The following is a 22,512-nucleotide window of genomic DNA, read 5'->3' as shown; positions in this document are numbered from 1 at the left end:
TTTTCCTCATTTATGTTTTGTTATATCATTTTATATTTTCTTTTATTTTTAATTATTTTTCATATTATACAAATTTCTTAATCCTTGATTTTTTTTGTTTACTCCTTTATCCTTTTAAATCTTTTAATATTTTTTTTATTCTCATTAGTTTGATTTAATTAATTCTTAATATCTTATTTTATTACTTTTTAACCATTTAATTGAATTATTTTTTATTAAAAAAACTATTAGTATTAGATTGTCATCCTTCTTTCTTATCTCTAATGATAAATTCTATTTCATAATTAAATTTCCATAACTTAAATCCTACGTTGAGCCCTAACACCTTTGATCAATAATTAGTCCACCATTCCCATTGATACGCAACACTATTTTTCCATCTTTATCTCTTTTTGTTAAAATTTTATGAAGCATTGCTCGAAGGAATTTTCATAGAACACGACTTTATGTCCAATCGTCAACACTGTATAGAATCTTGACCGAACGCATTAAACCGCTCTCTCCAATTCTGAGAAAATACTCTTCAGAATATAATTTCCAGTCGACCATCTTCTAGATAGCATAGTTTAATTATGACACATTTTGTCAAATTTTCTAAGTTTCTTTGAAAAATTGTAATGGTAAATTTAAGTTTTGTAATTCGTAAAATTAAAATGATTGAGCAATTTTTTAAAATTGGATCTAAATATATAAAAAAAATAAAAATACTAATAATTGAAATTCTTGTCAATGGCACATCAATCTATATGTGATGCCGTAAAGAAGGCGTAAGATATGCCATCACACGGTGGGACAGATTGAGAAATTTTCAGCACGAAGACAATTGTTATTGAGACCTAATACTTGTGGAAGTCTTTGAGGTCGACAACAGCAGTTTCCGTGAATATAACGACTTTGTGATCGTGGAGTCCAGAGTGAATATAACAGCTATGGTGGGCTGATAGATATGAATGCCTTAGTCTTAGTGGGAGGAATTGTCCAGAAAGTTACGAAATTTTGATCATATTTAGAGAAAAAAAAATTGTAAATCCAAATTATAGTTGTTAAACTTCAAAATTTTAGGTATTATAGACATTTTTGATGGTGCTGAATCTATTTCTACCATCAAAAACAGGATTCAAACACTGCCTCTAACACTACCTCTACAAGATTTTTTAAATTTATTTTGCCCGAATTCCAACCAGTTTTAACTGTGCGGACAATTCCTCCAGACTCCCATATGAATAGGAGAATGGTCCTTCTGACAATGTCAACTTCCGTGATCATGGAGTCACGAATGAATATGACCGGGCTGGTAGGCTGACACGATAACCATCTCATCCACACAAATGTGGATAACACTATTTGAAGACCAGTCATAGATATGAATGGGAGAACGGAATTTTCCGGCATTCTCATCCACACAAATGTGGATAACACTATTTGAAGTATAAATATCGGTAGAGCTTGCTAATACGATGTATATGACGAGTGGTAGCGTAGAAATAAGCAGAATACGAAAACTAAGTGATGTCCAGCGAATATCAAAATATTGAAAATGAGTTGCATCTCACAATTGATATTAATATTTAAAATATTGAATCTAATTTTCAAACTATTTTTCGCTGAACTATAATGAATTTGGAATACAATGGAAATTAAACAACATCATCATCTCTTTTAATATTATTTTCAAATTTAATTTAAAAATATTAATATAATATTAAATGATTATTTTTTATAAACATTAAAATTATATCACTATTAATAGTTATTTTTTTAACCACCAACTAACAAAGCATAAATTCTTTACTAAATTATTTAGTCAAAGTTATTAGATTATCCATCAATGACGTTTCCAAGGAATGAACCTAGACAAAGGATAGCTCTCAAACAACATTTATATGAGTTGAAAGTATGAAAGATCACATTTGCATAGAAGAGGCTAGGGTTATCGCTAGGATTGACTATTTTCATCATTGTAAATTTAGAGAGGCCTTAGAAACTGAAAAAAAGGCCGTAGAATAGTTGATCACTAGAATATGAGCACGTGTTGGGTCCATGCCCTTTCTCCTAAAGTTTTTCATGTTTTCGTGTTTATCTTCTTACTCTTTCCTTATTATTAGTTCAAATATATATATATATATATATATATATATATATATATATATATATATATATATTAACAACTCTATTATTAATTATTTATTAGAATACCAATTCTAATTAATAGTATCTCCATAATAATATATTTTTTCAAATTGATTTTTTTTTATAATACAAATAGAATTTAATTTAACAATATTAGTAATAAATAATATTCAAATTGAGATTTTTAGAATTCTAATTTTTTCATATAATTTTATAACTTAAATTGATTTTATTTATATAAAAAAAAAAAAAAAAATTAACTTAATTCAAAAATAATATTAATTATTAATTAAAATTCTTTTTAATTCTTGGTCAAGCTTAATTATTTATTTCACTTTTTTAGTCAAACTAGCTGTTATTTTCTAATGGCTAGTTAGCTTAATTATTTATTTTAGTTTTTTAGTCAAACTAGTTGTTCTCTTCATCTATTTATTTCATGTGATATCCCCGGACCATGTAAATATTTTATTTACTTCAATTTGAACAAACTATTTATTTTCTTAATTTAAAAAAATAGGAAGTTAATTCTTTTTTGAATGAAGTCAACAGTTAAGTAAATATTATTTTTACTTAATAATGAGTTAGTGAAACAGTGACATGTTCCTAACTAAGTTCTTGGAACTAATTTCTTGAGGATTTATTCAAGAGATCAAGAGGATAGAGGTATCTGAGATCAAGGAAAAGAAAAGAAAAAGTTACTAAGGAACATGTTGTGCTGAAATGTCAAGCAGACTTATAAGGCCATGTCTGGTTTGGACCAGAGGGCGGTGAGACTGTAAGTCTCAAGAAAAATAGAGAGTTCCTGTGATCAGGAACAACTCAGGGGGAGACTACTGAAGTAGTCTCAAGGTTGGGAGGCAAAGATTCAGAGAATTTCAGGTCTGGTTGCAAGATTGAAATAGGGAAATTTCAAGCTAGACAATGGTTCAGATAAGTAATATTATCTGTTGCTTATTAGAATAGATTCTATTATGTTTATGATGAAAATACAATGATCATTCTAATTGATTTAGGATGAGATAGCTTGATTAATGATGGTAAACTATTATGTTAAATTTATTATGATAGTATGTGTATAGATAAATTCATGCAAAGGGAAGATATGCTAATATTAGTGAATCTCATGGTTTTCATAGAAACCGAACAAGTTATGCTATAAAGTTAAACATAGATATGAATCTAAACATAATTATGAACCAAAGAACAAAACTTCATTTCATAGTTGGAATTTTCTCAATAGAATTTACCAACATGTTAAGACCAGATTACTAAACCCTCTGTTAGGAAAACAACGAAGAGATTTTTCACTATAAAGAAATATATTTTGATAGGTACTGCTTAAAATATACAACTGAGCAAACCTTTTAGAAACTCAGAGGAAAAGAGGATATCCGAGCCACAGACATGCCCTAAACCATAACTCATACTAAGAGCCCAGAAAGATAGAAATGAGGTTCCATTTCGAAATATTTAGGAATTAGTTAAATAAGTAAGGAAAATTTTACAACAAGAACTTCCAATCGAGAGAAAAAACGAAGAGCTCGACTAAGATTCCCCAATATACATATAAGACATGAAATATAATCTCTGAGTTCTCTTAAAAACATTAAATTACATTGCAAAATAGAAACCGAGGTCTTATCCTTTCTAAACTTCAAACCCTTACTGCTGGAGACGACATAGTATATATATAAATCCTCTAAACAGTTAAATACACAATAATGTGGAACCACTCGACCATTGAACGCAAGCAGAAAGATAGCAAAAACACACAGAAATGATGTAGGGATAAATTCCATAAGAAAAACAAATAACAGTGACGAATATTGCATTCCAAAAATTGCTTAAAGACATAAAGAGGAGTATATATATTCATTCAACAATCTCATAACCAAAATTATAACCATTCCAGCTAGGGTTCAAATCACTTCACCCTCGGCCTTAAGTATAAATATACAAATAACTAAACCCGGTCAACAAGTTGTATAACCTTGAAGGATGTTCATGGCCGAAAGGCTTCATAAACTTAAACTAAATTCAAATTACAGAGGGTATTCGATATTGCAGTCACCAAAAAAATAAGTGCCAAGCTCCCTACGGAGTCATAACCTTAACTTCTAGAATCAAGCCAGAAACCTTGCATACCCGGAATGTAAATAAACCAGTTTTCAAGTCGACCAAGGAGCCGAACAATGGTCTTGACCAGCATCTTGTCCATCGCGTTGTCTTTGCAAAACCCTCCACCCCGACTGGGTGGGGAAAACAAAGATTAATAAGCTTCTCTAGCAATTTATATCGACAGAGAACGAAACAAAAAACAAAAACTCAATTAAATTACTTGGTTAACTCGAAAGGGCGAATCATCTATTGATAAATTCACACCATGTTTGCCAGTAGACCCCAATGGCTGAATAGTGAAACCCGGACATTCAAGTATTCCTAGCAACGAACACGGGTAGTAAGAAGTCTCAGAGCTCAGTAAACATCTAGCAAGGGGTTCTCAAACCTTGAATACAAACCATCCCAGAAGATACCAGAAACATTAACCGAAGAGGAAAAATGAATGGCGAGCATACCCATTCGGAGGTTAGAAACCCCAAGAACCCTCTCCTCTGTTTGATCCAGTGGGGAAACTGATGTCGTTGATCCGGAGTGGATACCAAAGTTATAATGAACAAGGTACTGCAGTAATGACTCTAGCGAAGCACCACCTCCACCTACGTTGAGCAACGGTCAGCCAAAGTTAATGCAAGATGGAGAACCATGAGGTAAGAATTAATTGTAGGACAGAACCCGTACCTCCATCAACGACGATGTTAACATATAGTGCCAGGTTCATTTAATTAGAAAAATCGTGAAACGAACAAGTGGACTTAGTAAGCTGAGCCACCACGAGAGTTGGACAGCTGTCCTCATCTCGACTTCATAATCTCTGTGTAAATATTTAGATTAAAGCTAGAGAGGTAACATTAATGTAATTCTGGATAATAGATCTTATTCATAATAAAGTTCGATATGCATCAATTTATGTGTAAAAGATTTCCTTGGAATGTTAATGCTCATGAGCTAAATAGGAATTCTAAGGTTGTCTTAGGGAATAAGATACTTTTTTCTTATATATATGTAAATTGACTAATAGATGTGTGACATATGGTATCAGAGTGCTCAGGTTGCTAAACTGAGGCCTTTGGAATAACGAAATAACAACTTTGGTGATATGCACTTAGGAAGCAGGTAGCAGTCAGCATGAGGAGAGCTGGGAACCCTCCACACCAGACAGTGATGGGAACAGGACCAACATCATTTCAAGAAGGTAATCCTAAAGTATGGGTACAGTTAGGAGATGAGCCACGAAATACTAATACAACTATCCTGGAAACTGTACAAGAACTAAAAGATGAGATTGCTCGGCTATGGACAGATAATGAATGATTGATGCAGGAGGAAGAGAAAATTATGAAAGGTCTATCAGATTGACTGAACTATCGGCCACTAGCCCCTAGGCCTGAACACGTAAATATGACAGGAGAACAAGAGTATCGAACTGAGAATATGGAGACAGAAGGAGGTGAAGAAAATCATGAAGAAGAATCAAATAATGTGTCAAATCACAAGACACAGAAAAGACAGAAATCAGAACTTCAAGGAGAATTTCGAAAAATAAAACCTCCTCTCTACGATGGTGAATAGGAAGAGGCAACAGAGGCATGGCTCATCAACATGAACAAGTATTTCCAGCTATAGGAGTATGACCATAATCTAAAGGCTCGATTAGCCATTTTTCAACTACAAGGAAAAGCTACATTATGGTGGGAGGAAGTAAAAACAGTCTAAGGAGTTAATGAACAAAACATAACCTAGGAAAATTTTCACAGATATTTTAAGGAGAAATATCTAACAGAAAGATTTTATGATGAAAAAGCGAAGGAGTTTCACGATCTTCGATTGGATCAAATGACCATGGATGAATTCATAACCAAGTTCATGTCACTACTTCGGTATGTCCCTTACATACGCGAAGAAAAAACAAAAGTGCAGCGGTTCATCAGCAATCTTCCACTATTCATGAAAGAATGACCGAAGTTTGACAACCCAAAAACCATGGATGAAGTTATTCGTAAGCCACAGATCTGTTACCAACAAAACAAACCAAAGGGAGATTTGAGCAAGAGGTGGGTTGATAAAAAGGGGAGTAAATTTGTTCCCAACCACAAAGGGAACAAGGGTACATGCAACAAAGGATCATTTAAAGGTCAAATTAATCGGAAAACGAATGGAAATCAACCCAGATTTAAGGTACTAGACGAAAACATGATGAATGAACAAGCTGGTAGATATGAAATAGAATTAAATAACAGACCACCTATACAGTGTTGGGGGTGCAGAGGCCCGCATTATGTCAAAAACTGCCCACAACGCAGAGGAGCTTATGAGATTTCGCAGATACAAGAAGCATCTATCGTGGGAGAGGTGGAAAGGAGCATTCCTAAAATTAATGCCGCCCTTGAAGACCATCAGGCAGAATTTCAGCCAACCATGGTTGAATTTGAAGGTAAAGTTTTTGACAGATCTATATCTATTTTAATCGATCCAGGGGCTACCCTGAGTTATATTAGCCCCAAAATTGTAGAACAATGTAAACTGCAATCTGTCAAATTTAAAAATCCATGGTTAGTACAACTAGCCACAGGAGAAAAAAGAAGAGTTTTGTCCAAGGTCAGTAATTGCCCTCTAAGTTTAGCTAACCATTCTATTATGGTAGATCTTAATGTGTTACCCCTGGGGTCCTACGATGTCCTTATAGGTATGGACTGGTTGGAAAAGCACTAGTCCCTTATTAACTGTAAGACCAAAACCATTAATTACCAGGATGAGCAAGGAGAAAGGCAGGAAATTCAAGGTATTCAAAAACCTCTGCATATAAGACCTGTAACAGCCTCCTAATTAGAAAAATGCATCAGAAAAGGCTGCCAAGTCTATGCAATACAAGTGGGGTACGCTGATTCTAAAGATAAATATGTTTCTATAGAAAGTATTCCAGTGATACAAAACTTCCTGGATGGTTTTCCTAAGGAAATCCTAGGCCTACCCCCAAAAAGAGACATAGATTTTACCATTGAGTTAATTTTAGGAGCTTCCCTAGTCTCCCAAGCCCCTTACTGCAGGAGCATACCAGAGCTAACTGAATTGAAAATGCAGCTACAAGAGCTGCTTGATAAAGGGTATATTCGACCCAATGTGTCCCCTTGGGGAGCTCCAGTGCTCTTTCTTAAGAAGAAGGATGGAACATTGAGGATGTGTATGGACTACCATCAGTTAAAGAAACTGACCATTAAAAATAAATACCCTTTACCCATAATTGATGAGTTATTTGATCAAGTAAATGGTGCAACGGTCTTTTCAAAGATCAATCTCCGCTCAGGATATCATCAGATCTGGATAAAGGAGGAGGATATAGAAAAAACAACATTTAGAACTCGTTATGGACATTATGAGTTTGTAGTGCTACCTTTTGGACTAACTAATGCCCTAGCAACCTTCATGTGTCTCATGAATAACATATTTCATCAATACTTAGATAAGTTTATATTAATCTTTATTGATGACATACTAATCTACTCTCAAAGCATGGAAGAACATAAGGAGAATCTCCGTATTGTTCTGCAAGTCTTAAGAGAGCACCAACTGTATGCCAAATACAAAAAATGTGACTTCTTTGAGGAACAAATCCAGTACTTCTTTAATGACCATTTTGGCCTTTTTATGTGTCAGATAATAGACATCTGTGTCGTCGAATATCTGATGGTTACTAAAATTTCGACTACTCGACCCAATTCTAGCAATGATTTGATGAGAACCTATGTGTCGGATATCCGATTCCAATAATTCGCATATCCGACTAATAGTCATCATATTTTGGCCCCATTTGTATTAGTCATAGAAATAATGAAACTGAGAGCCCTCTTGGATAGTGCCAACTTTGACTAGTCCTTCAGCTAACTAATGCCACCTGGGCCACTGAACCACTACCACATGAACCATGAACAATATTCTTACAATTCTATCATGCCACATGGCACATTGTGTCTTTTTCATTAATCATAGGTCAGTTCCGACGCAGAGTAAACGTCTTGTACAATAGGAAGACCGGCCATAGATGACGAACAATGCATTAGTGAACATAAAGAAGTTTCAAACATGTGGACCAACTTGATACAATGGTTGAAATAGGTCAAACGACCATGACACCATCACATAGTCAATAGTCAATCATTCAGAATAAAGCTAATTCCACATAGGTAAACCATAGTTGTCTCTGACTTTTAATACAGTAAAAACTTCTTCTAGGTAGAACTTCGTACACATAATATGGTGTTAACTTGGAATAAGACGTCCAACTAAACATTCAAGGTACGCAGGCTAACACAAGTTTATTTATTGAACTGTCAGATAGTAAATGTCACTGTTAATATTATGCTCATAATCGTACATTACATTATCTTTATTTCCCTACAAATAGATGATTCGGTGGCGGTCTACCCTGCTCATCATACATTGAACATCATTACGAAATAAGACTCAAGGGATCTCAACTAATGAGAATGTAAATAAATATAGTTCAAAAAAATTTAAGAAATAAATTGTTTTTTCTTTCTAATGTTCACTTTATAAATTTTCTCTTTAATTTTTGGTCAACTAGCAATTAATTAAAGAGTCAACGCAATTCAATTGCATTATATCCTTCGAGTGACATGAATAATAATGGGCCAATTTATTTATTTATCATATTATAGATATATAATGTTGGAATACCATATAATATGTATAATATGTTTATATGCCATAAGTATTAATTAATTAAATATATATTTATAATATAATATATGGGAACATATATGTAATTGTGCGTTATATTGGTATGCTATATGGGTCATGTTATATACATATAAGAGTTAACCTATGGTCACATGGAGCATGTGGTTGAGTATGATGCTTATGGAGGGGTTGTTGTGGGCCCATTCTATTTTAAAAGTACTTATTTCAATGTATGTATTGAAATAATTAAGCATATGGCGAAGGGTAGGCCCACACATTATTTTTGTTTAAAGTATGATGATTTGATAATGGTGCGCGCGTGGTTAGAGCCATGCATGACAAGGTCCCACATGGCTATTATATATATATATATATATGTGCAAAAATATTTTTATGTCAATTAGTAAGCATGTGCATGTTTGTTGCATGTTGTTTGACAACTAATTGCTACAATATATGTGACATAGGCCTTTTGGGTCTATGATCATGAAGTACTTAGCAAGGTGGATCACCCAAGAGACTATTATTCAAAGAAGGGGATGCCTTAGCCTGGAAGGGCGAGTGAAACTTGACAACATGATTAATATGTTGGAATGCAAAGAGGATTATTTAAGGGCTTGAACGGTACCTAGAGGCCTATCTGGATGGCCTAAGAAAAGGAGTAGTTGGAGGCTATTATGGCTTGGTACCCTGGCCAGTGAAGAATACTAAATATGCATTTAGTAATGGGAAAATAGATACCCATGAAGTTAGTAGCATATCATCCCTTACGGATAATTCTTGGTTTCAACCTATTGTATTAGTATATATGTGCTTTATTTATGAATCAAAATTATTATAAGGATACAATATTCTTGGTGCAGACATGAAAATAATGTGATGGTTTATTTGTTGAGTCATGTGGGTATATGTTAAGGGAATAAGACCTGGAGCACCTCAATTAAGTGAAGTACTTAGTAGTGGATTAGGCAGTGAGTTATGGGTTTGAACTCTAAAAGTAACAGAAGTGTGATTATTCAACTAATCATACTTGATTTGATGCATCTTTGTTGAGAGCCTAGGTGGTTGAGAGCTTGGGACTTTGCTTTATAGCTATGGTAACTATGGAGTTCTAACATGGACTTAATTTGATGAGAGTCAATGAGTCCTCAGTTTAGACTCTATAACTGACTAATTAGTCGGTGAACCCTGTGAATGGAATCTATAACTGACTGAAGCCAAGTCATTTAGTTACCCATGCTAAATTGGACGCTTCCTATTTATGTAAGCTCATAAGTAGTTTTGGGAGCTTGGTGGCTCAGGTTTAGGGCTTGAATAGTTGTGGAGTCATCATTCCATTGACTCTTGAAAGACAAGTAGAAATTTTGTTGCATACTCTATTCTTTCATACTGAAGATATATGATTATGTGTTAAAATATGTAATAATACAATATTATGGATAGATTATTGATTTAATGGGTAGAAAAATTATTGTTGGCTAGTAACTAAATATACTAGTACATGTGCCAATTAGTCTCCCTAGTAAATTGGGCATAGGTTGTAGCAAGACTACAATACATTTTGTAATAGGTGTTACAACTCGTTATACAAGATTATAACAAGTGTTATCGCAAGATGGTAATGGGTATGTCATAGGTTAAGACAAACCTTTGACATGTCATGACAGGTTTTCTATGCAAGTCGTTACTAGACTTCTGATAGGCCTTGACAAGTCATAGGACCATGCAAAAGTATGAAACAATTATTGATAGTTTGGGGAAAGGTTATACCATAGGTCATAATAGGTTTGGTACAACTTCGGAAACAAATTCGATTAAAGTTTTACTAGAAGTTCAAGCTATGATTAATCACTGTCATAAAGAAAATAGTCAAGTTAGTGTAGATTTAGAGAGGAAAATGCTTAAAATTGAATAGAAATGCAAAGAATTAGAGCAAGGAGAAGCTTGAAATTCTTTTAACAGACTACAAATGTTTTGGAAATCAAATGATAGGAAAACATCTACAACAATTATGTCATTTGAGCATGCATTAGAGAAATTTTGGAGTCTAAAATGGGTCTCCTAAGGAATATTTTAAAATTTTAGTGGAAATAATAAAATAAGACTATATTACATCATCAAATTTTAGAGGGAAAAAAAAAAACTACTTTTTTCAACTTGTATTTTCAGCTTATCTCACTATGGTTTTACACAAATTTTGAGTGGGAGCACTTGTTGGATGTAGAATTTAATTTCTCATCGAAGGAGTACTCATGTTGCATATTTCTTATGGACCCTGCTACACGAAAAATGAGAAATACATGGAAAAACGTGATTGCAAACACATTTTTAATTTATTTCTGATTTTTCATGTAGTAGTGTCCATCGAAAGCATGGAACATGGGCACTCTTTGGATGAGGAATTAAATTATGCATCAAACAAGCGCTCACCAAAATGAGAAATAAATGAAAAGACGTGATTGCAGTCACGTTTCTCATGTATTTCTCATTTTTTACACAGTAGGGTCCAAAAGTATGGAATATGGGTACTCTTTGGATGAGGAATTAAATTATGCATCAAACAAGTGGTCTTGCTTGAAATTTGGGTAAAACTATAGGGATATAAGTTGGAAATACAAGTTGAAAAAAATGTTTTCTTTTTTAATCTTTTTACTTTTTTACTCCAAAAAATGCCAATCATCCCCCATGGTTGACATCATCATCTTCAACCCTATTAGTTGTTATAAAGATTTTTTTGGCTTTACATTTTTGTTTTGGGGCCCATTTTTTCGTCAAAACTTCTCTAATTTTAACTGTTAATTGCATGTAGGAATTGTATGCAACAAAAGTAGTAAGTAAGATTGTAGGGCAATTATTTGCAAGAGTACAACTAGAAATTGTATAATGGAATGATATACAATGTTGTACTGTAATAACAATGCTTCTTAGTTGAGACACAATAACACCAGAATGGCATAATTTTTTGTACCATTGCCACATTACAGGAATATTGTAGAATTATGTTCAGTATTTAGCAGAATGTTTGCATACATATGACTAATGTTGTTTTTTTGAAACCCCATATGACATATGACCATGTTAACATTTAAACCCCATTTATTTTTCTAAGTTGAACACTAGCTCCAAATATTAAGTTTCTTCTAAATCTCAATTAATGAAAAATGTTATTATAAATACTTTATTGCTATTTTTTTCTATATTTTAAAATTAAAATTAAAATTATTAAAATTATAAAATATTTATCATTTATATAATAAAATAATGATTTATTAATCCAAAATCAATAGGCTTATTTCAAATTTATAATATAAAATAAAGAATGAGTAACAAAGGAAATCTCTAATAAAATACAATTTTTTTATTAAATTATTGATAAATTTTTCGGCACAACATAACTAATTGTAAATTTATAATATAAACTAAACAATGAATAGCTTATGCTTTTTTTGTGAGTAAAAAAAGTTCTATTAATTCTGCAAAATATTACATTTGATACTTAGAAAAACCTTTGCTCTCCAAGCCTCAGTCCAACTAGATTTGTTGGCAAGGATAAGAATGCAAAATTTAAGGAAAACCTGCCATGCTTCACATAAAGACCATAAACTAACTAGCTAGATAGCCCATAAGACACATGAAATGAATATACAACCAACCGACTTCACAAAACTGGAGGTACATTTGGTGCATTACTAACACTAGGACCAGGATGATCAAAATCTTGATGGGCCTCGAACTCAACATGGGTCAGACATGCCTTCAAATCATCTAAATTGTTATTGGTTCAGCTCTGGCCTCTGAGTAGGGAATTTAGATGATCATGAATGTCCCAATGATTTTGTTGCATATCATTAAGAAATGCAATCACTTCATTCCTGTTTTCATGGCATTGTCGATGCATGTCCTCAAGCGTGGTCAAGATAAGATGAATTTGCATGTCAAGCAATCCAAAGAAAATGGCTAAACGACATGGCATGGGGATTGGACCGAGTCATGCTCCAAGTATTCACCTAGCTCTACTTGGTCGATCCCCATGGCTTCTTCTACACTTGATCACCTCTTCCCCTTGGTGGGCCATGAGGCTCCATCACCCTCCAAGCCTGGCCTCTCTACCATGGCATAACAACCCGAACCATAGGGCTACCACACTAATTATACTCCATGATTTTTTACCTAGGCTCTACCTCTTGAAGCCCAATTTCAAGGATTGCATTATCAGTCACACCAAAATACACCAATGCCACCTTGAGCCAGGTAAAATACCCCCGCTTAACAAGTGCTCCAGGGTCACACCCAAGCGGAGACAACCTATTCTAGAGTGGACCCTTGCACTTCTGCAAACCCCAAAGAAACTCCAGCCACTAGAAACCCAAAGCCAAAATTGTCTTGGCTTGTTATGCACATGCCAAACAGAATTCACTACAAAACAAATATATAAAGCACAATTGAAACACACCACCACAGAAAGGGCCAGAAGGAACCAAGTACAAGTAGGGGAACCAATAAGAAACCTTACTAGCAACCTTCAAAGCATTTCTAGAACTATCACCACAGGCAAAAAGAGCGCTTCAACTCCACTCAGTTTTGATAGCCAACCACCAAGAGAGGCTTCGGGTGCCTTATCACGAGGGTCTTAAATGTAATGACAAATTCCACTATTAGAGGAACATTGAGAACCCTAGCACCAATAGTAACTACCCATAGTAAGTTTTTCGAGAGAGTGATCATGCACAAGTTGGTAACCTATACATACTCCACGATGTTTACACCACCCTCCATATCTCCGATAACCTAAAAGAAAAAGAAAAAAAACCAGACATACCAACACTCTTTAAAACTTGTTGTGGCCTTCTCAAAGATTATTAGCCACACTTGCGAGTTGTCCAAATCACCTCCCTTATACTCACTGTCTATCATTCACACAAGTCAAGGTGATCACCTCCCTTGTAGTCGTTGTCTATCATTCACACAAGTCGAGGTCCTCTACCCCATCGGGGTAATGAATAACTTCTTTTAATATATAAAGGAAATCTGTAATAAAATACATGATTTTTTTAAAATATATAATATTTTTTTTAAAAATATACAATATAATTACAATTTATTTTATTTGAATTCTAGTCATCCAATCATTATATAGATATAATGAGTAATTTAATTATTATATTATTCATATTATTTTAATTATATATTTAATAATATATTTATAATTTTTATGGTAAATTATTTTTTCATAAATTTTAATTTCATAAAATAAAAATAATTAACTCATATTTGTTTTGTTCAGAAGTTTGTTAAAACTACCAGAGCTTTTAGATTCCATTTAAATAGGTGGTTGAGATATATTTTGCATTTTCTCAGCAAAATAATTGAGTAGTTGAGATATTCAATCTATCTTAAGTTAAGCTTAATGTATAAATATGTGGAATAATGTTATGCGTGAACAATGTACTCTTTCCTATTACTCCATTAAAAAAAAAAAAAAAATCAAAATCAGGTACATTTGAAAGCCACCAAAGTTTTGTTTCTTTAATGATATACGGGCTCCAAATTAATATACGATGGAAATATGACCTTCGGTTTTGAGCTTAAACAACTCGTACAATACAGTTTGTCTCAACCCCAACCCTACGACGGATTTATTCCTGACCCCATTGGGGGATATAGACGTAAATTCCTTTGCTACCATTTATGTGGCCACATGACATTCAAATTCCAACAATATATGTGTGCCACGTCTTCGATGAAGAACAAACAAACAAATTATAAAAACGATTATTCTATTCAGGCGATTGTAAACAAAAAGTTATGAAAACGATTATTGTATTCAGGCGATTGTAGACAATATTACAATATGCACGGTCTGAGGTGTATATACTCACTGCATCTTTTTAGGAAGCGACCATACTCACTGCATGTTTTCAGGAAGCGAGCATACTCCCATACTCACTGCATGTTTTCAGGAAGCGAGCATACTCACTGCATGTTCTCAGGAAACAAATCAAACCTCGGGGGCTGTCACTGCGTATTCAACTTTCCCTATAATTGTCACCGAATCATTCTCACAAAGTATGGCATGGAGTGAGAGGATCGATTTCGCAACAATGCGAGACTTTGAAATAGCTTGCTCTACAGGCTTTTAGGAAGCGAACATACTCACTGCATGTTCTCAGGAAACAAATCATGGCTTGGGGACTGTCACTGCACATTGTTGGAGGTCATTAGCTTTCTCCATGGTTTTCCGGGGATCGATTTCGCAACAGTGCGAAGACTGGTTTGCAAAAGACGATCAAATATGGAAAGCTACGATATAAATTCAACTGAAGAAGAATTTACACTGGAAGAGAGCATAGGATTTTCAGGCGTAGCCGAGGAATTGAAGGGTAACGGAGGATTGAGAACGTCCTCTCCATTTCCTTCTAACATTTGGACAACCCTCGTCATACAAGGACGATCTCTGGAGTTGTACTGAATGCACCACAATCCAACTTTTGCAAGTCTCCTCGCCTTCTCCTCATCTGCAGCTTCTATTTCCCCACCTCTCAATCTCATCCCCAACTCGCCGCTCTCAATCAGCTTGAAGGCCCACTCGGGGAAGTATAACTGACTGGACCGGTTTACCTGGACATCGATATTCTTTCTGCCGCCAACAATCTCTAGCAACAACATTCCGAAACTATAGACATCTGATTTATCAGTAACAGGACCCATATCTCTCGACCACACCTCTGGCGCAACATATCCGGGCGTCCCTCTCGGCACCGTGATCGAAATATGATCTTCTCCCTTCCCACACAGTTTTGCTAGACCAAAATCAGCAACTTTAGGGGTGAAGTCGGCATCGAGCAATATATTTTGAGGTTTGATGTCGAAGTGTATGATGCGTTTTTCGCAATCGTGATGTAAATAAGCAATTCCACGAGCCACACCCAAAGCAATTGAATACAATTGCTCCCACCTTAAAATTTCCCCATTCTCTCTTTTGGCAAATATAAACTTCTCTAGAGATCCATTAACCATGTATTCATAGACCAGTGCGCTTGTACGGCTTTCGAAGCAGTATCCCAACAGCCGAACCAAATTGATGTGATGGACCCGTCCAATTGTGGTGACTTCATTCATGAATTCTGTTTGGCTGTGCCTATGACTATCAAGAAGCTTAACAGCCATTAAAGCGCCGTTCCAAAGCTTTCCCTTGTACACCACCCCATAACCTCCTTCTCCCAACTTTTCTGCAAAATTGTTCGTGATCTTCTTAAGGTCTAAGAGTGAATATCTGGTTGGCATTGGCGCTTCATAAGCATAATCCTGTAGGAATTTCTCAACCTTTGTAGTAGAGCTATCAGGAGGATGGCTTCTCTTCTTGGCATAAGACGTTAAGAACAGCGATACTATTGCTATCAGCCCAACTCCACCGAAGATGCAACCTGCAGTAGAATGGAGAGATTGGTATGAATTTGACCCCATGAGAATAGTAGAAATTAACAAGATACAACTTAAGAGTGATTTTCAATTTGAAGAAATCATAGCTTTAAGAGTGGCAATTAAGCGCAGCTAATCCAATGAAGCAACCTGCGGTGGAATGAAGATATTGATCTATCAATGCGATTACCGGCACATACCCAAGAGAATAACAGAAACCAATTCTCGGTAGCGATAAAGCGGAGAAACAGAAGAGGAAGAAATAATAAATTTACCTATTATTTTAATGGCTTTGTTTCGAGGACCATAAGTAGAAGGATTCATATCTGCATCTAATAAGATTGCTTCCAGTTCAGATGTACATCTATTGATATTAATGTTGAAATCTTTAAAATGACGGGAATGAAGATGAGCCCTATAACACCTTAAATTCATAACACTTTAACTAAACTAGCGGTTGTAAGTGATTTTGCGGAAATTTAAGATAAAGCATACCATGGCCAGGGCATTTGTCAGTACGGGGTCCATGGTTGCAATAGCAAACGAACGGAGGATGCGCAGTTGAAACCGAAGTGTTGTAACCGCATATTCCATCACTCGCCTGACATGACGTACAGCTTTCATGTTGGAGTCGAACTGCAACTGGTTCTATTACTACCGCATAAACTGGTACTTGTTCCATAGAACACGCCGAAGTCGAATTCTCCTTCTTGTACGAGTAATAGACACTACTTCTAGCTTTACATTTCGAAAGAGATAAGTGATCTTGTTCCTTACATTTGTACACGTATAGGGTAAGGTTCACTCTAGCCTTAAATGTGAAGACCGTGCCTGCAAATTCTAAAGACTGTATCCGACTATTTTTGCTATCAATCAAAAATTGACAATTCTGACCTCTGGTAATAACTAATTTAGGAGGGAGAAACATTAGTATTGTGTAATTCCGGCCACGAATCGGGATAACAAAACTAGAGTTCTGCACACAGTTGATCTGGAAGCTAGGGTGGCCGCATCCACGGCTTCCTACACCGAAAGGATAATGTATAAGCGCAGTCCCGCATTTACTATGATTTTGACAATACTGATATTGCGCGTCCAAGCTTAAGGAGCAGGGGAATAGAGAGGCACAGCCGAGAGTAGCGATAAGGAAGAAGAGGTATTGAGGCAGTGAATGAAGAAGGCGTTGAGATGAACAGATGATTCGATGAGCAGAAAACGAGATGATAGGCATCGAATACGCGTTCGGAAGACAAAAATGATCACGAACTGCAACAGAGTGAGCTAGGTATTCTTAGATGATAGTAATTCTTAGATAATACAAGAACGTCTCTTAAATTGAAGGAATCAAGTTCAGACTTTAAATTACTTTTTAGCAAAACATCAAATAATCTACCTTCCCCGTCCAAGTATACGCATTTCGGGGGGCTCACACGGCGGGACGGATTCGGAAATTTTTAGCACGAAGACTTTGAAAAATTATTAGCACGAAGACTTTGATAATTCTTTTGGAAAATTAACATCAAGGCGAAGACTTTGAGGTCGGGAACAGCAGTTTCCGTGAATGTAACGACTTGGTGATCATGGAGATGGTAGACCGACACGATAACCAATACACCCTTCAATTTATGAATGGTAGAATGGTATTTCAGGGCCTCCGGCTTTCTCCACATAATTGTGGATAACAGTATTCGAAGTATAAATATCGGTAGACTTTGCTAATTCATGCCAATCCCTTCCCTCTAAGTTAGGACGTAAGAATCACGTTTCCTCAATCGAATATCAAAATGTTGAAAAGTGGCTGCACGCCACATGGATGTAGACATCATGAGCTGTTTGTACTGAAAAACAAAGTAAATAAACCAAAGAAACCGCGAAAATAGTGCAGATTAGAAATAAAGAAATAAGATTTTGATAAACCATGAGCAAAGGCTTCCTTATTCAAGTCTATAGATGAACTTCTAGAAAAAAGAGACGGTAGATTTGTTATATGCAGTAAAAAGTGGATATACTTACTTATATATTAATCCATAATAAATTTATTTTATGATATATTTTACTTTCTGAAAATTAATAATAATAATAAGTAAAAATGGATTAAATTATAATGGCCACAATAGTTATAATTGTTTGAAATTTGGTAATTTTTTTTCTAAAAAATCTGGCAGGAGTGTTTGAAACTAGTTTTGAGAGTGAAAAAAGATTTAGCGCCATGAAAAACGCCTAGGACACCCAAAATCTTGAAACTTTACAACTCTAAACTGAATTTGCAAAAAATTCTTACAAAATAGCCAAGCCTCCACAGTTTTCTGAGCAAATTTGAAGCCTCAACAATTAGAATTTTATTTCAGATTATTTTTATTATTAATTATCTTAATAGGCATGTTTATTTCATAATAGGCTTTTCAAAATTTTAATTTAATTATATGGACGGTAAAGATTTAATCTCCATGGAATTTGTCTAAATATTCATAATAATACTCACAATCAAGGGTTAATAGTTATGTCCAAATTAGTTATGCACTTTTAATTAACTTATCTCAAATTAACTAATTAAAGAAAATGTCATCTCAACACATGTCATATTGGGTATGTGGCATTGATAAGCCATAGTGTTGTAACAAAAACTATTTAAAAGTGTAAAGTAAGAGTGAATATCCATGGTTAAGAATTTTGTTTAACCTATATTAATTGCTTTTATAGTTAATAATAATAACTTAAAATAAAGTTATGATTTAGTTATTTTTTTTTATGATTTTTTAATAATGTGGACAATGTGAAATATATCAACGTAAGTGTTGTAATTCTTGTCATGAACTCATGCCTATTGGCATTTACAAGCTATTTAGCTTATATGGTTATAATAGTCCTTATTCATTCTTAGTTTACCGTGAAAATTATTAATGTTTTAATAGTTTTTGTGACAATACCAAAATCATGCTTTATGAATATCATATATTCAGAAGGACATTATTCGCTAATATTTGACATGACATTGCTAGATTTATTCTTATTATACCACTGAAATTCTTAACATGTTAATAGGTTTTCCTACAATCCCATGGGCCAATATCATGGTTTATCAATGCCACATATTCAAATTCTATAATTCATTTGAACTTAAAATTTGACGTGTGATATTAGGTTGTGATAGTGAGATGACATTTTGTATGGGTTGAAGTAGTGCACTACACAGGTGGGGTGGTCTATAACCAATCCTCAGGTGGTGGGTTTCTTGATCTCAAATTTGGATTTGAGTCAAAAAGTATTTTTCTTAAGTTATTACCTTAAATTGTATCTTCCCAAAATATTCCCAAATCTTGGAACAATTAGTATCAAATCAAAGAAATAGAATCTACAACACAACATTACTATGGAAAGCTCAATGGAATGTTTTGAACATAAAACTTGAAAACCTAAGATTTTGGAGGAATACACAATTACTACACTACAATCACATTGTTCCTATTCATTTCCCTTTCTTAAGGAACTCAAGAGATGATCTTGTCATCTCAACTCCAATACAATAGTTAGAACATTATAACCATAGGATCCTTGAGGTTTGAATACACTAAGATAACAATTAGAAAGAGGTACATTATTGGTGTTCAAATTTGCAATGCCCACTAGCATTGCTAGCTCCTAAATTTGTACCTACAAACATTCTTAGAGCATATTTGGAAACTTCTCCTCTAGTCAATGTATTTGAAACATTCATCCCCTCCATTCTTCCCAACATTCTTCCAATAGTGTACGCCTTCTTAATTCCCAGCCTTGTTAGGAACATGGCCATGTATTGGTATGCATTTCCATTACTTTTGTGCACTTGTCCAACACTTGTTGCAAGCATGTAGTTCCATGCATGGATATGGACCAACACTTCATGTGAGAAAGTAAATAGATGCATTTACATGGACCAACACTTCACGCGAGCATGTAGATCAATGCATGAAATCCCTAAGACAAGTGGTGGGTTATGGATGTTTGGTATCACTTATCAAAATGAGTAAAGGTGAAATTCTTATGAAAAATTATGTATAAAATGGATTTATACCATGGTATTTCCATTAACATATACATTCAATTAAATTAATCTTTTATCAAACTTCATTTCTATTTCAAATAAACTAGACAAACCTTATGCTTTAGCCTATATCAAGGCTTATAGATAAAATATGGATGTTAGTTGTATATCAATATAATGGTTTCCTTAAATTTATAAAACAATATTATTTTATTATTATAATATATAGCTAGTAATTACACCACATATTGCAAAGGAATGGCCGACATAGATGAAGAAAAATGTGATATGTTACTTGATGTAAATGTAAATGTAGCCCAGTTTGAGTGAAAGAGAAATCATTGTTGTTGTTGGGTAACTTTTTAAATTTTGGACCTTTGCTTTAACTTAATCTACAAAATTGAATTCATAAATGTTTATTAGATGTATCTACAAACACAACTCCAATCTTAAAAACTTCAGGTAAAATCATCAAAGAATTATTTCTCTAGATAAATGTAACGAACCCTAGAGAAACTTAAGTTAAAGAAACATAGTGCCTAATAATGTTGGGTGTGGAGCATGATTATTTAGAGGCCTTTGTTTCAGCCGGATGTATACCCCAGGAATATTGTACAGCCCTCCACCCAGGGGGGACTTGTCCCCCCCCCGGGGTCCAGGGGTGCTAATCCCCCCTAACTGGGGGGTTTGGGAGCCAGCAGTCCCCCGACGGGGGTTTCGGGGGTAGCGCCCTCGAAGCTAAAAACAGATGTAAAATTGCCTTGTAAAAGTATAGTAATTTCTAGTCAATATGGGCCGTTCATTAGGCGGATGATCTGACGGTAGAACTTATGTTTATTTTAGGGTTTTTTTTCCCTAGAAGGCAACCCCTCTCTTTGTATGAGGGTATTGTATTGAGGCTGTGTAATAGACATGTATTCTTCGAGCGAGAAACAAAGAGGTGAGACTGTGAGAGAAAATAGAGGATATTACAATGGATCTGCTGTAGGTTGTGTCTCTTCATTTTGTTGGATAATAGAAAGGAAGGACTGGATATTTGAGGTGGACATAGCCCAAAGAGGGTGAACCACGTATATCTGTGTCTCTCTGGTTTTATGTGTTTGTGTTTTTCTGCATATTATATGTCTTGCATTTCTCTGTCATATATATAATTTTTCTAACAAATAAAATGGGGAACAAGGCTCAATAGCAAAAATAAAAATGTTATCTTGCACAATATAATTAAATTTGACTGGTGACTAATTCAATTCAATCCAAGTTAAAATTAAATTAATATTTGATTTAGATTCATTAAAAATTCACTAACAATTCTTGTTACGAAGATCTTGACAAAACAACCCCAAAATTATTAAACAAATGTGTTAATGTTGATGACCCTATTATCACCTCACAAACAAACACCAAAAATTTTAATCAAATGTGTTAAGGAACAACCTCTTCTTCTCTCAATAAGTCGGGAACACTCTTCCGCCCCAAAAAAAAATAAGTGTCGATGTACAGTCCTCTTAAAAATATATATATAAGCAAAAAGAAGAGAAAGTCTTCCTGCGCAGAGAGGTGAAGCATGCAACTCCACTGGGGTACTCACCAGGCTCGTTGGCAGTGGAGCAATGTGTGTGTTCATGCATGACTCAATTAGGCTACTATCCAGGCCTGTTGGCTTCAAAGTAACACCAGAGATGAAAACTTATCCTTTGAAGTTTTTTAACTCACTAGCCAAACTACCCTTCCCAATTTCAAAACACTGTGATCAAGCTAAACTTGTTGTTGTGTTTGACTGAGTTGGCGAAAGGTGAACCATGTTTGTCCATGGGGTAAATGGGGAAGTCAAAGTAACCTGCACAACGATTCAATACTCATTGAAAGGCCAAGGCCCTGTGTTGTCAATGTACCAAAATAGAGAATCTAGAGTTCAACCACTGTGTCACCAAGTGTTGTAGCGGCTACAACACCCCCAAAACGTTTGGCCTGCATCCAATTTTAGAGCGTTCCATAGGTTTTTCCTTGATTTTTTCAAGCACTTGGGCTCATCCCTTGAGCCCATGTTGAGTCTTTTCACCCTCCTCACTTGACCATTCATCGGAAATCTTTTTTCATGTTGCTCAGAATGTCATGCTTGCAGTCAT

The 22,512-nt window shown here is 34.8% G+C and overlaps 1 protein-coding gene across 1 annotated transcript; it reads right to left on the bottom strand.

Moving 5' to 3' along the window:
* Positions 1-14,882: 14,882 nt before the first annotated feature.
* Positions 14,883-17,687, bottom strand: LOC149175680 (putative receptor-like protein kinase At5g20050). Its single transcript, XM_089419734.1, has 3 exons — positions 16,861-17,687; positions 16,641-16,697; positions 14,883-16,370 (listed from the first exon to the last, which is right to left on the bottom strand). The coding sequence occupies exons 1-3, from the start codon at positions 17,594-17,596 to the stop codon at positions 15,247-15,249; spliced, it is 1,917 nt and encodes a 638-aa protein (XP_089275860.1). The 5' UTR covers positions 17,597-17,687; the 3' UTR covers positions 14,883-15,246.
* Between the last annotated feature and the right edge of the window lie 4,825 nt (positions 17,688-22,512).

This window comes from Pinus tabuliformis, chromosome 4_1, assembly GCF_031772625.1.
Source record: "Pinus tabuliformis cultivar Carrire ecotype Pingquan chromosome 4_1, CPIR1, whole genome shotgun sequence".
NCBI lineage: Eukaryota > Viridiplantae > Streptophyta > Pinopsida > Pinales > Pinaceae > Pinus > Pinus tabuliformis.
The sequence above is the reverse complement of the archived record's forward strand: the minus strand, read 5'-3'. Positions and strand labels throughout refer to the sequence as shown.